Below are 14,317 nucleotides of genomic sequence, written 5' to 3' on the forward strand. Positions count from 1 at the left end.
GGGGGCGGGGGGGAGAGTGTGTAAACCTTACTCAGTTCAGAAGGGATGATTCTACTGGCTGTGAATTTTTACCACCACACTCCACCAGTCATGGGAGGCTTGAAATAAGCCATAGCTTTCCACAAGGTCACGCCAACAAAGTCGAGGGGCCAAGAATCGGCAGGCTAAACTCTCTGTCTTCTCTCCTAAACCAATAGCAGCTGTTGGCTGTGATGTCTTAGGCAGATGTTGCAAAAACGTTTTGTTGCTTTTTTCATTTTGAGGTGTATATGTGTGTGTGCGCGCGTGAGCAATTTTCTAAAAGGGAGGATATGAAACACTTTGGTTTTTTTTTTTTTCCCCCTCCTCCCCATCTTATTGCACTCTGGATTCTAGTAAGTTATAGGCTGCGACTCCCCTCACCCTCTGTCCTGCCAGGTGTTTACACACTGACCCAGATGTGCTGGAAGAATGGAGGATGAGGGGACCTTTTTTCCATAGCATCCAGGTTCAATAAACAAAGCTGGAAAGGGCCCAAAAGCTCTAAGAAGTTTCCTTCCTTTTATCTAAAAGTGACTACAAAAAGCCAAGAGTTTGCTGAGTGAACCATTCTAAGCATCTATGCACTGGGGTCTCTGGCTTAATACATTTTTGTCTTTGGCCGAGCTTTGCTTTAATATTTTTCTAGCTGACTTTTGATGGAAGGACGGGGTGGTAAAAAAATCCCTTAATTTTAATTTAGCTTCTACTTTATACATTTACTTACAATAAAAAAAAAAATACCTGCCTAATCTTTCACTAACCATCTTATTGTTCTCATGAATTCAAGAGGTAGCAAAGGTAACGGGTCTGTTCACACAGACTCGCTCTTTAGTGAGGGAGGAAAGCTAAAAACATACACACACACAAAAATAAAATAAAAAAAAATTAAAAAAAAAAGTACCTAAGGAACTTGTAGCAAGTCCAGCCTACATCAAACCCCTTCCCTACCCCACCCACCCCAAGAATTAACCTCAGACCTTCCAGTTCAAACATTCACATAAACATTACAATGGTTTTTCCTTTAATAAAACAAGTACCTCTAAGCAAAGAATATTCATACGAAACTACTAGAAAAGTAAAGACTACCCCCTGCTCACTGAAAGAAATTTCCAGGGCACCCACACCCCTGTTCAGTCATGGGTAAGGCTGCAGAGGTGGCGAGGAGGGGTGAGGCATGTGGTTAGGTATGCCAAGGTTAAAGACTAAACCCAAAAGGGGGGAAAAAAAAAAAAGTGTTGCCATTTCCTGAACTGAAACACTACGTGGCACACACCTAGGTAGACTGCTTTAGCCATCTCCACCTCATGGGGAAGGATGACGACTCCCATCACCATCACAGCTTCCCACAGAATTTAAATGGGCTGCCAACCCTGTCACAGTCAGTCCACAGCTTCTGCACTGGGTACAGCAAAAGCAATGCTTTGTGGTTTTGTAACACATTGTTAGAAAATGGGGTTCTTTTTTTTTTTTTTAATTTTTTTGTTTTTTAAAGGAGTCGCAAGAAATGCCCTTATTGAATCTGGTTGTAAGGACATTAGTAATGTAACATTAATGCAAAAGGAAAGGCAAAGCCCACAGAGTAGCCAGTGGATAACACGTTCCACTTGCACTTTTTGTTAGTGCAGAAAATAACACTTGATCAATGTCTATAAAGCACTACAGGAGTGCCAAGGAAGAGGGGGGCGGGGGAATAAAGAGTTGGTACAGCCCCAGCTGATCAGATGGAATGTCTCTCCCCATTCCCACTTACCATCCAACAGGCAGGAGACCTCACTCCTGCTACCTGGGTGGAGGGATCAAAAGAGAGACCAAGTCAACACCCACAAAAATAAACGGCATTTCTTGCCACGCCACTGAGATTTAGAAAGGGGGGGTGGGGAATGATTTGAGAAGGGCATCAGCTTGGCTGTGGACCTACGTTTCTTTGTCTTTTATTAAAAAAAAAAAAATCTTAAAGCTACGTTTGTTTAGGCCGCCTATGACTGAACAGAGGAGGGGAGTTGCCCTCTTAAGCAGCAAGTCTACAGAAAGGTAAATCACTGCGGATGGGCTTGAAGCTCATTCTGGAGTCTTTGGCTTATGTGGGAGAGGTATGCATTCGCAGGTGGCTGATCAGATTGCGCTGCTGGGTGAATTTCCCACCACACAGTTGACATTCGTAGGGTTTTTCTCCTGAGTGGACACGCATATGCTCTGTCAGTCGGTACTGCCGGGTAAAGCGCATCCCGCATTCCTCGCAAGCAAAGGGCTTGAGCCCTAAATGGCTGCGCATGTGCCGTGTCATGGTGCCCCGCTGTGTGAACATCTTGCCGCAGATGTTGCAAGGGAAGGGCCGTGTCAGCCAGTGAGTCTTCTCATGCTGCCGCAGAGTGGCTGGATCCTTGTAGCTCTTCTCGCATACTGAACACTTAAAGGGCCGGGATTCTGCAGCATAGGGCTGGTTAGGGTTGGACAAATCCTCAGCTTCCTCCTTGTCGCCATATGTGCCTTCCTCCTTGATGTAGAGGTCTTCCTCAGTGTGCGTCTCTACGTGGGCGTTGAGCTGCTCGGAGCTGGGGAAGCCCTTGCCACAGGGGATGCAGACATACAGGTTGTCACCGTAGGCCACAGGCTCAAACCCCTCCTGCCGGTAGACGTAGTTGGCGCTGGTGTGCCCCCCACTCTCACACTCGCTCTGTCCACTGTCATCGCTCATCTCCTTGCCGTTTTCTATCTCCTCTTTACACTGGAATGCCTGCTCCGGGCCATAGGCGTTGCTCAGGTTCCGCTCGGCCGACTTGGACAAGGGACCCACCAGGATGCCATTGGGTAGCCCCTCGCCTTCCTCACCACCTTTGCCCCCCTCTTTCCGGTCAAAAGCATTGTCTTTCTTGATCCACTCCTTCTTGCGTGCCGAGTGCCGGAGGCTCTTGCGCTGGCCGCTCTCCGCCAGGGAGTGGCTCTCCTCGTTCATGTCCATCTCCATGGGCTCGCTGCTGTCTGCTGCACTCTGGGGGGCTCCGGCTGCAGACTCGTCGAATGATGAGGCACTGTTGGCTGCGGGGGCTGAGGCAGATTGGGGAGAGCCGTGCTGGCTTTCACTGTGCTGTGTGTCGTCCTGGGAGGCTGCCGCGGGGAGCGACGGGCTTTTTTTGGACAGGTCGAGGCCGAGCTCCTGGTCGCCACTGCTTCCATTTGCACTGCCGCCGTTCTTGCTGGCTCCCCTGCTTAAGGAGTGAGAGTTCTCTTGGTTAGAGCTGCTGATGAAGATCTCATCGTCAGAGACCTTTCCCTTTGGCAGCTCCTTTGAGTGTGAGCCCTTCATGCCCTCAGTTGACCCTGAATAACGAGTTTGGATGACTGAAGTGGTAGAAAGCCTCTGACTCCTGGGGGGTCTCCCGACACTGGGGCCGCCGGCCCTGCCAGTGAAAGACCTCCCATTCCGCTTCAGCTTCTTCCTGCAGAGAGCTGCCAGGTCGTGCAGTTGGAGGTAGCTTGCTGCGGTGAGGAGAGCATTAAAGTTCTGTTCACCGGGCTGGTCAGTCGTTAAGAGCTTCCCAGTATAAATAAAGTCCAAGATCTGTCGGAACACGGTGGGGTTCACCATGTCCGTGTCTAAGTTAATCAGGTTGTCATGCAGGACGAGGGATTTGAAATACATGCTGCTGGCTGCCAGGATGTTCTTGTGGGCACGAAACAGGGCATTTTCTACCACAATAATCACATCACAGAGGAAACCTTTGGCTCGTTGCTGGTTCAGCTGCAGTAGCAGTTGTTTGGCATGATTTGGCAGTTCCATCTCCACCTTCTCTTCCTTTCACCTTCACTTTACCACCTACAAGACAAGAGAATAAGATCTGTGAGCCCACCATTTCCACTTGGACAAACCTGTGTTTAATAGACTGGTTTAACAGACTGCTGTTTAATATTAGGTTTGACACTGACTAAGGAGTTCTGGGTGCATTCCAGCACTGCAAGCTGTGCTCCTGCTAAGAATACAGGGAGAAACATTTCTCATGCTAAAGCCTCAGGGTTTTTAAAATATATATCTATATCTATATCTTAAACACTCATGATAGGCTGAAACTACCTATCCAAAGATCAGCAGGGAAGCAATGGTTAGTTTTCAGTTTGTTTTTTTCCTTCGGCGTGAACCCCTTTAAGGGGGATGGGGAAAAAAAGCAAGCTGTTCCACCATTATTCATATATTTGAAACATGTAAAATATTTATCATAAGCAGCAGCTTTCATTGCTTTAAATATATGGTTTCTGTCTTTGGGGTTAAAAATAATACAGGCAGCAATTTATTCCATATGCAATGCAAGTTAATTACATCGAGGTGGGAAATCGGGGAGGGGGGGGAGGGGAGGGGGAAGAGAAGGGGGAACTTGTAAGAGTATAAAATGTGAGTTTAAAAATTTCCCCCTGTTCAAATCCACATCCTGGTCCCCAGGAAGACAAGGACGACAAAACCAGGGCTCCAAATTAATTAGCATTGTTAAAGTTCTTTAAAGTGCTAAATGTTCATGTTACCACTCCTAAAAAAAAAAAAAAAAGCTTGTCAATAACTTTACATTATTTTCTTGGATTAAAAAAGAAAAATGAAATAATAGTACACAAGGGTTTTGTTTAAACAGATAAATCACCTATCTCATGTTTCCTCTCTCATTCTGTCCCCTGAATGATGGTGAGATTAAAGACCACAAACACCTTTTCTATCCATATATTGCATATTTTTTATTACACACACACACACACACACACACACACACACACACACACAGAGTGCGCTAATATATCTGGACTTTTAATGTTGGCAGCACGACTGACTTTTAAACATCATAAAAATCCACTGGATTTCCAAGCACTATTTTATCTTTTGAAATGCATGGCAAGGGGGAAAATCAAGATCAATTACATTTGAGGATTTCCTGGGTATTACATGGAATACTTGACACTAACCCTCTATTATGCGCATTGTATTTGGATTTCCAGTTCCTTTTATACTTCATTAGCTGGATTTCATACACACAGAATCCAGCCCTGTACTTCACTGATCTCAGCATTCAAATTCTGTGGAGGCATTTCCCTGACATCTATTTTAAAAAGTACCTGTTCCCTCTCAGCCAAACGAGTTTTGGGTAACCGGTCTGGGGTTAATGAACTTCCTCCAGATAGAAATGTAAGTTTCCTCTTAAAAAAAAAAAAGTTTGTGATTTTTCTCATTATAAATGGTTGCTTAAATTCATTGGTCTCTATTAAACACCAAACATACAACACACGTCAACACGTTCTCTAGACCTTGGTTAATTAGTTTGTAGATTATCCTCTATTCTTCTCCCTCTAGTGAACCTCAAGAATTAATTCCAATTAACTTTTGACCCAGAGCTGGAATAAAACCACTATCATCTTCATTATGAAGCTCTTACCCAGGGAGAGTTCATACTGAAGTAATTGAATATAAGGACTGGTCTCCAAAAATCAGCAGTAAGCAACATGAGAAGTGAGAACAGAGAATTAAGCAGAGCGTTTGGAGGCCATAAAAGTTCTGGCTGGATTCTCTTGGATATACAGCATCTGCCAGAGCGTGTTCATGCTTTTAACCATCTCTGTGACTTGGGCCTGTTCCACACAGTTTTTGTACCAATTTAACTATTTCAGTTAATGCTGTGATTTTATACTGATATTGTTAAATCAGTACAACCGCTACAATTGACACACAAACAGTTATATTGGTATAAAGGCACCTTATACCAGTAGATCCTATTGCTATAACTTTAAGTACCTTTGCACTGATATAACTGTCACCACACTAGATGTGCCAACTTAACAAGACCAGTTTCAAATCAGTCTAGTTAAAGCAGTCCAGGAATGGAGGGTAGACCAGCCCTTGGATTTCTAAAAGGAAAAGAAGGGAAACGGGGTGGGCAAAGGCTGAAGGTTCCAATGTGCTGACAACTCCTTTAGAATACTCCAAAATATTCTCCCTCCCATTTGTCTACATCTTTCTAGTTCCCTCCATGCTCATATGAAATCCAGAATTGTAGTGAAAATTTGCTTCCACTAGGTCTCTTTCAGCATTACAAGCTTCTCTCCCACTCCCCATCCTGCTGTCTATCATTCAAATGGCTTTCTCCAAGGAAACAGGCCTGGAATATAGTATTCTGGTAGCAGTGAAGGGGTTAACTTCCTCTTTTTAAGCTCAGTAAGTTAGTTACCAGTTAATGTTTTTATTACTTGTGCTTCCCATTACCCCATTCAGACCCACCGTATCCCTCTGGGTCAAGTCTCATGTACTCAGGCTAAAGAAATATTGAATTATGTTGTCAATCTCGAGGCTTGAAGGGAAAAAAAAAATCCATGCTACCATTAGCCAGTGGTAAATGGTTAAGAGTTCCCTGTCAAGGGTGGCCTGTGCCATCAATTTCTGTGCCATGCAGGCTTTCACTGGACAGCAGAGTTTCTAGCTCTTATGGCTGTATAGAAAACCTTCCAAATATAAGCCAATGCAAAGCTTTCTTCCCAAGTCGGCTAACAGGCTGCTCCACCAGTGCTTCCACGGCTGCTAACAGTTTGCAAGGCAGTCAGTTTACTCTTCTACAAGAAGACTCACTTTTTACATCTGGCTAGTAGGTGGATCTGACAGCAAGTAGGTGTTTGGTAAAATTTTCAAATCATGTTCATTATCCACATTCATCCAATCCAGTGCTCGCGCACACATACTTGGTATTTGAATTTAAATACCGAGAGCTACATTCACCTGTACACCCTGGCTGTTCTGTATTGTCTCAGTAACACAAGGCAGCCAGAGCGTACTGGTGAATCTGGCCTCTACTGTGCAGAAGTTTAACACTGTTCCCAGAGATGGGTGGATGCTAGAAAGGGTGGAGGACAAAGAATAAAATACAAGCCTGAGCAAAATAGTAATTATTCATTTCTTCTCCCCTCCCCATATGGCATTTCTGTCTGGTAGGGAAGCACACACTAGCTGCATGAAAGCCCTAGGAGACTAGGGTCTCCACTATTTGATACTGACAAGCACTTTAAAAAACTATGCATGCTGTAATTAGCCAAACTGGAGAGTTGCAGCACACATCCACTTTGTCTGGTTTTCATGGCTTGTTTCCGGAACTCCTGATTAAGGGGAAGAGACAGCAGCACACAAAAGCACCAGACACCCACATTTATCATCTAGTCATGTAAAATATGACTAACTTCTGCGTCATCGAGCCATATGGACAGGGAAGGGGAGAAAAACGTTACTTACAGCATAACTAAATACAACACCTACACATAAATAAATACCCATTGCTCAAGCAGAGCAAATGGTCAGCTAGTTGCATTGGTCTCACTAACAGTATGGTTGTTGTTTTATGTGCATATAACACCCCTTCCCACAAAAAGAGAGTGATTTTAAGCTGTTCCATAAAGGAAATATGTGGGAAGGAAAATGAGAGACAATAAGAAGTCTTGCCTAGCCAGACAAATGAGAAATTTAGTAGGTTACTGAACTAAAACCCAACTTATTTCACAGTTTATGTCACTTGGAAATAGTGATTGTCCAGGCAAATTTGTATATACAGAACATGCAATATGCCTGAATTGCAAATGCCAGTCTGATATAAGGCTTTGCAGAGATTAAAGGGCTCCTTTAGTTGCTCAGGGGAAAGACCTTTGATTAAATCATATCAAATAAATCAGGGAACTAGCTGAAGTAGCTGGCATATTCATTTCCACGTTACAGCACAAATGCCAACTATGGAAGTAACTATCCTAAATGGGCAAGTCAGTACTTGGAGGGGTGGGAAGAAAGAAGTGTTGAATTTTAACTCTTATTTATGAGGTATGAAAATACGTCTGTGACCTTCCTTCCTAAGTAAGTCTTCTTTAGTTTTTTTAGCATGGTGCGTGTTCTTTAATTATGACTGCTTATTACAGAGCTTCAATTTGTATCTTTGTGCATCAGCATCACAAGTATTAAGTAATTACTACCACACATTGCTATTTTGTGGCACTCATGAAAACCAGTGAGCTTTCTAAAGCAATCATGGAGTAGCAGAGATGGGGTTGAAGATTTTAAAACCAGTAGTCACTTTTCAACTTCAAGCACTCCAATGCAACGTAACGGATTAAGTGTTCCCCAGACTAGAGATTCCTGTTGATTTAGCAGCAACAGCGTAGTGAACTCCATGAAGCAGCACTGTCCCAGGCCAGGTCTAGAGGCACTTTGCCAGTATAGCTATATCAGTATACTGTACTAGCAAAAAGCTCCTAGTGTGGACACAGCTTATTTCAGCCCCCACAAGCAAAATAAGCTTTACCAGCAAAAGCAAGTGGCACAACTATGCCAGCAGATATTTGTAGTGTAGACCTGGCCTTTATCTGTATCTTCTGAAGTGCTCAGGAAATCATCATAAATCCATTACAGACATTGGTCCAGAACTGACCAGCTCCAAACACCCACTTAACAGGGATGCATCCTGAGATGGAGTGCATCCTCTTGTTCACTAGATGGGTGCAGGAATTGTTCAGCAATCCATAGCATTTAGGAGACTATACAATCCCTAGGATGCTCCCAAACAGTAAGGAACAGCATAGATCCAATTAAAAAAAAAATACCACAGCATTCCAAATAAATAAATGGTGAACATTACAACTTTATTATAAATACCTGGTGCACCTGTATCATAGCTCTGAAAGGGGACAGGATATTAAAGCTTTACAACTGTATTAGTGCTGAATGCTCAAGAGAGCTTCCTGAAAAAACCCAAAACAACAACTGTGGAGCATCAAATGCTAAGACTGTTTTTGGACCACTGAAAGAAGCCTTGCTCTATTCTAGGGGAAGGAAATAAAAAACAAAAGTTGTTCCATTCCAGGAGTAGCATGGGCACAATGGGATTTCAGATGCTTTTCCATTAAGAAAGATACTTAAAAACATGGCAGACTCTCTTTGCTGAGTAGGAGACTTATTACTAACATTTGTGATCAAACACAATGGAGCGTCCTTTGCATACTGTCTAGGACCAAACAGAACTAGGGGTGTATTGGTCACATAGTAGTAGAGATAACCCAGTTATAAAGGAAGGCTCCTGCCCAGTTTCAGTGACCCTGCAGTAACAGCAACCGCTTAGTATACACCGTTTCCAGAAGTGTGAACCTCATCAAGGATCCTGATGCACAATAAAGGAAGGAAACAAAATGGGAGTCTTAGCGTTACAGGGAATTCACCCCCACCCACAGCCAGAGTCTAGCTAATGGAAAAATGGGACAGAACAGAAATGTTATGCTTCTAAGATATTACACACAATGAACAGCATTAAAATAAACCTACACTAACTAGGAGCTGGCAGTGTCTTCATAAGCAATATTGCCTAAGGAACTGGATGCTTGTGAGAATTGATAATCAATTTATTAAATCAGTGGCTCAAAGCCAAACTAGGGCATATTCTGGTCTGATGGGCATTGAATACAGCGTAGAACATACCATGTGCTCTAAGAGCTTTGCTGCTTTATTACAAAGTGAGAACAACTTAATCCTCTCTCCATTTACCATCAAGACTTCGGAAAGGAAATTGGTTAAAATTAGACTGTCAAAACACATACAAACAGTAACAAAAAATAACTACTTAGGATGAAATACTAAATGCCACTACAGTGCTTTAGAATTGTTTAAGGACCATAAAAAAAAAGATACTTACACCCATCCCCAAAGCAAATCCCAAAGAAACGAAGACTGTAACTATCTTTGCAACCTATGGCAGGAGACGCTATTTCATTTCACTGCTGAGTTTCAGACTGGAGTGTTAGACAGTGTTTATATTTTGAAAGGAACACCAGTGAAGCAAAGAATAGTTCCAAAGCAGACCTAACGAATCCCTTGCTTCATTTAGAGAATTTGTGGGCGGCAGAGAGGCTAGATATGGAGAAGCTGTGTACTGAAATAACTATGATTGATAAAAATCTAACATGGAGATCAGAAGCTCTGCATCAAATTAGATGCCATTGAACTTTAGCCTGCCTTGCACATTTTAATATACGAAGGAAAAGGTGGTATTCTCCTTGACTGCCTGCTGTCCCCAGCAGCTCTGCAGCACTCCGGTGAACATGAACAAAAAACAAACAAATGGGAAGTTTATTCCCTGTTCTGCTTTCTTCTTCCACCAATTTATTTGGGTCCCTCTAGCCTTTAACAGACAGAAGAATGCACTGTGTCCAACTGCCACCAAATTCCTGTGGGCAAGTCACTTCACTTCTCTCTGCTTCAGCTTCCCTATCTGTAAAATGGGGTGACAACACGTAACCCTTTTCAAGAGGCTTGGGTGAAAAAGGGCTTTATCAGGATGTATTCCTACTCTAACGCTCCCTTCACCCCACGGCCATCTGCGCTGTGGGAATACTGCCCACATGTTAATTTCATCGTGGTCTTTGGGACGAGGCATAGGAAACGTGGGCTCTCACGGATGCGCACCTCCCTGCAGACTGGTGGTGCCTCACAGGTTCCCTGGGGAGCTGCAAATGCCCTGTAATTAAACACACACGGGGTGCATGGGTTCAGCTCTAAAGCAGTCAAAGCTGGCCCTAGGGATGTGCTGATAGTGATATCCCAAATGGCAACCTCCCATCCCCTGAACACAGTCAAAGCACTGGAGCTGAAGTAGCGTCAATAAAGTCCCCCTTTTCATTCTCTCTCTCTCTCTTTAAAAAAAAAAAAAAAAAAAAAGAAGAGGATCAGCAAAAGCTCTAGGTGGAAGGGGTGAAACCCCAGGAGATCCAGGTGGGAAACTGGACGCAGCACCATGGTGTTCATGGAGAGAGAATCTCACACTTCGTCTCAATATATTTCAGACTAGCCCTGCAAGCAATACAAGGGCAAAGGTGTGCACAGCAGGGGCCGAGCAGCATGCACAGTAGGAACCGGCTGCACAGTTAAAGCGGTAGGAATAGGGATGGGGGAGAGAAGGGAGGAGTGCGATATCTTGTCAAACCATAGGGTAAGATGTTGGGAAATTAACGTGAGCCACACTTGGGCTGCTGTGGTGAAATTAGTACTGTGCAGAACTGCTCTCAAAAAGAAAGGGAGTCTCTGCTTACTAAAGCAAATGCCTCAGAATTGCTGCAGAATCTGTTCTGCTTGGTTTTTGACACAAGCATCCTTGGGTTTGGTAGCCTGTGTTGTGATGTCTGGACATGAAGCACGAGGGGAAAAACAAGCTCAGCAGCTAGGGACCCCTGGCTTCTGTCCTCAAAATGTGAAGAGCAAAAAGGTTTGAGGATTCCTGCAGCACCGTGTCCTCCTGCCCAAAAGGTAACAAGCAGCGCCAGATACCTGATGCATAGCAAACTGCACATGGGGCAGAAAAACTCAAGAGGGTGAAGAATGCAGGGATTCCTTAAGGCTAGCATGTGTTGACAATACCAGGAAAACAAAGGGCGATCAGGTCTGCGTGAAGCTGCAGCAAAGCAGGGGCAACTTGTTATGTGTTGAAACTCGGAGCATTAGAATGCACGTTAACCACTTCGTTGCCGCTTACCATGCCAGGTACATTGGGCTAAGGGCACCTCCATCCAGTGCTGCCTGACGTGCCAGGTACATCCCATGATGTTCCATTGAAATCACAACAGGCCATCAATAGAACGTGGCTGCACAGATGCTGAATGAAGAACCAGCAGGGACGCTGTTAAATGCAATTAAAAAACTGCAATCAAAATTGAAACGTACATTTCAAATGGCCACCTAATTTAAAGACAACAACAACTGCTTCTATCGTTAACCCCCTCTCAGACTGTTGAGCTGCACAGGGCAGGGATGTGCAAACATTATGGGGAACCCCTTGCAAACCTCTTGGATCCTTTTCTCTGGCAACCTCCTTTCTCAGAAATACAAGAACCCGAAGAGCTTCAGATAGGAACACGGAAATGCTTCCCAGGGAATAGCTGTCCATAAGACACCTTCATCACCTCATTTTGCCCCCTGAAGGCTATCTAGCAACTAGACACTACAGTGATGGGTGATTTAGAAATGCTTCTCCATTGTTGAAGTCTTCATGCCACAATCTTCAGAGTCCCATACTCTGCACGATGCTTTTCGCATGGCTTTGAAGGAGCACTTCTAAAAGCTGCCACTGCCCTACTTTGAAATCCGCCTGTCACAGAACTGCCATCACGTTAAGCCAATCTGGTTTCCTGTGGACCCAGTTATATACAGAAAGGGAAAGAGTCCATTATTCCAAGACTGAACCTCAGGGCATGGCCTACTGTATCGCACTACAGTGGCACATCTGCAGCTCTCCCAGGGACGCACCGTAGCGTAGAGGCTTCTTGCACTGACGGAAGAAGCTTTTCCCCCTACCTAGTTAATCAGTCTCTCCAAGAGGCAGCAGGTAGCTGTGTTTACACCAGGGATTAGATCAACCTAACTACAGCACTCATGGCACAAAAACGGTTCACAGCCCTGTGTGACGTAGCTCTGCTGATCTAATTTTTAAGCATAGACCAGGCCTCAGTGTACCACAATGATAACGGAGCTCTGACGATTTAGGACTTTCACTGTGTCTCAGTGATTGAGGATTAAACCGATTCATGGCAAACTACACCACAGTCCCCACCTAAAACTTAGGTCCATCTAACTACATTGCTCAGGGCTGTGAAAACGTTATGTCCTGTGCGACCAGATAGCTCAACCTATTCCCTGTTGCAGACACAGCTAGGTGGACAGAAGAATTCTTCCATTGACCTAGCTACCGCCTCGCAGAGAAAAACCCCTTCCATCATTGCAGGAAGCAGCTACACTGCAGTGCTGCAGCTGAAGGTTGCTATACATTAAAAATGTATAATTCCACCTTTCCTGCTGAAAAGAAAAGCTTATGCGACCTCCCCATTTTAAGTGAATGTTACATAGATGCTCCAGGCTTGTGAAACTTAGTGCAAGTCCTACAACCTCAGAGCCTCCTCCCTCAGGAGTTAGCATAATCAAATAAAGAAGGATTACTGAGAAGGATAATCCTTTGGATGAGACATTAAATATGGGTCCCTTTATAGGGCTGTTTGTAAAAGAGGTATATACCACTTGTGAAATCAGGGAAGTAATTAAAACTAAATTTTGCTTCAAATTGGAGGAGAGCCTGCAAAGCACTTTTAATGCTGTGAATGTTGTTGTCAGGTGAACACAGTTACACAATATGTCTGGGCCTGATAAACCAGGGGTTCAAGGACAGAACATGGCAAACATTCTTTCCCTTCCCCACACTGTCTCCCAGCATCCCTCCTACTATTGGTCTACGTGGAAGCCTGTGGACATTCTTGTACCCCCCCAAAAAGACTCGGCCGGGGGGGGGGGAGGTAGGCTTTAAAGGAGGACAAGGTAAAACTCAGGAAGAGGAAGGATGGCTGGAAAGTTCCTAGACAGCATTTGATTTTTGGGCTCAGGCCTACCTGGCTTATCAGGCATAGTTTTTATGAGGGACTGTGTTGATATTTCATAATTTTCTCAGCAAAAGTAGAAATTACAATCTACGAAGCTTGTCCAAGAGGAAATAAACCCCCTGCCTAGCTTCATAGGTACTCATGGACTAGAAAACTTGCCTAGCTTCACAGGACTCTCAGCAATGAGGTTCTGCTCCCCCGTTAGGGAGCAATACATTTGCATAGCTCTAGTTCTTTTTGCCTGCCTTGTGTGCCTGTCCAGCTGGGAGTTAATGATTGGATAGCACTTCTCAAGTAAGTTACGATTCTGGCCATCATTTCCATGTCCCAGAAAAAAAATCAAACTGCAAGACACCTTCACTGTAATGAATTTCCTTAAAAGGGATTGATAGTAAATGAGGACCACTGGCCTTGCAGCTATAAAGCTCCTCCCTGGAGAGGATACAGAATGCAGAGAGAAGGTTCTTCATTCTGCCTGGACGTGCGCTGGGTTCAGGCCCGAAATATACAGAAAGCTGAACCAATACCACCTGTCACTTTTGTAACTAAATCATTTTTATGCTGAAATAACAGGCCTTTTGCATTAAGATTATAGCTGTCAAAACAGGCCAGATTTATTGACAAGATTTCATCAAACAAAGGTGAAATTTAAGCACATACACTCCTACTGACCCAGTTTACACTGGACCAGGATCAGCAGTGCAGAACCGGTTTAAAATGGACCACTGCCAGTGTGAAAAGCTGTGTTTAAACAGAGTGTCTGTATTAGCTTAGGCACAAGGGTTTCAGCCCCTGCGAACTGGAACCTTTACCTCTCGGCTCTTTCTGGAGTAAGCCAATGACATCCAGGCTGTGGGTAAGCTACTGCTGAGTATATAATGGTGGCTGCATA

The 14,317-nt window shown here is 44.1% G+C and overlaps 1 protein-coding gene across 2 annotated transcripts in view; it reads right to left on the reverse strand.

Moving 5' to 3' along the window:
• Positions 1-997: 997 nt before the first annotated feature.
• Positions 998-14,317, reverse strand: part of HIC2 (HIC ZBTB transcriptional repressor 2) — a 95,235-nt gene continuing 81,915 nt past the window's right edge. Inside the window, exons 3-4 of one of the 2 annotated variants that reach the window (XM_084649100.1) lie at positions 11,535-11,678; positions 998-3,835 (exon numbers count right to left, since the gene is read on the reverse strand). In XM_084649100.1, coding sequence (XP_084505226.1) covers positions 2,099-3,799 — 1,701 coding nt within the window. In that variant the 5' untranslated portion in view covers positions 3,800-3,835; positions 11,535-11,678 and the 3' untranslated portion in view covers positions 998-2,098. The remainder of the gene's footprint in view (positions 3,836-11,534; positions 11,679-14,317) is intronic. The other variant, XM_084649099.1, reaches the window with a different exon arrangement.

This window comes from Lepidochelys olivacea, assembly GCF_965140295.1.
Source record: "Lepidochelys olivacea isolate rLepOli2 genome assembly, chromosome: 15".
NCBI classification, from domain to species: Eukaryota; Metazoa; Chordata; order Testudines; family Cheloniidae; genus Lepidochelys; species Lepidochelys olivacea.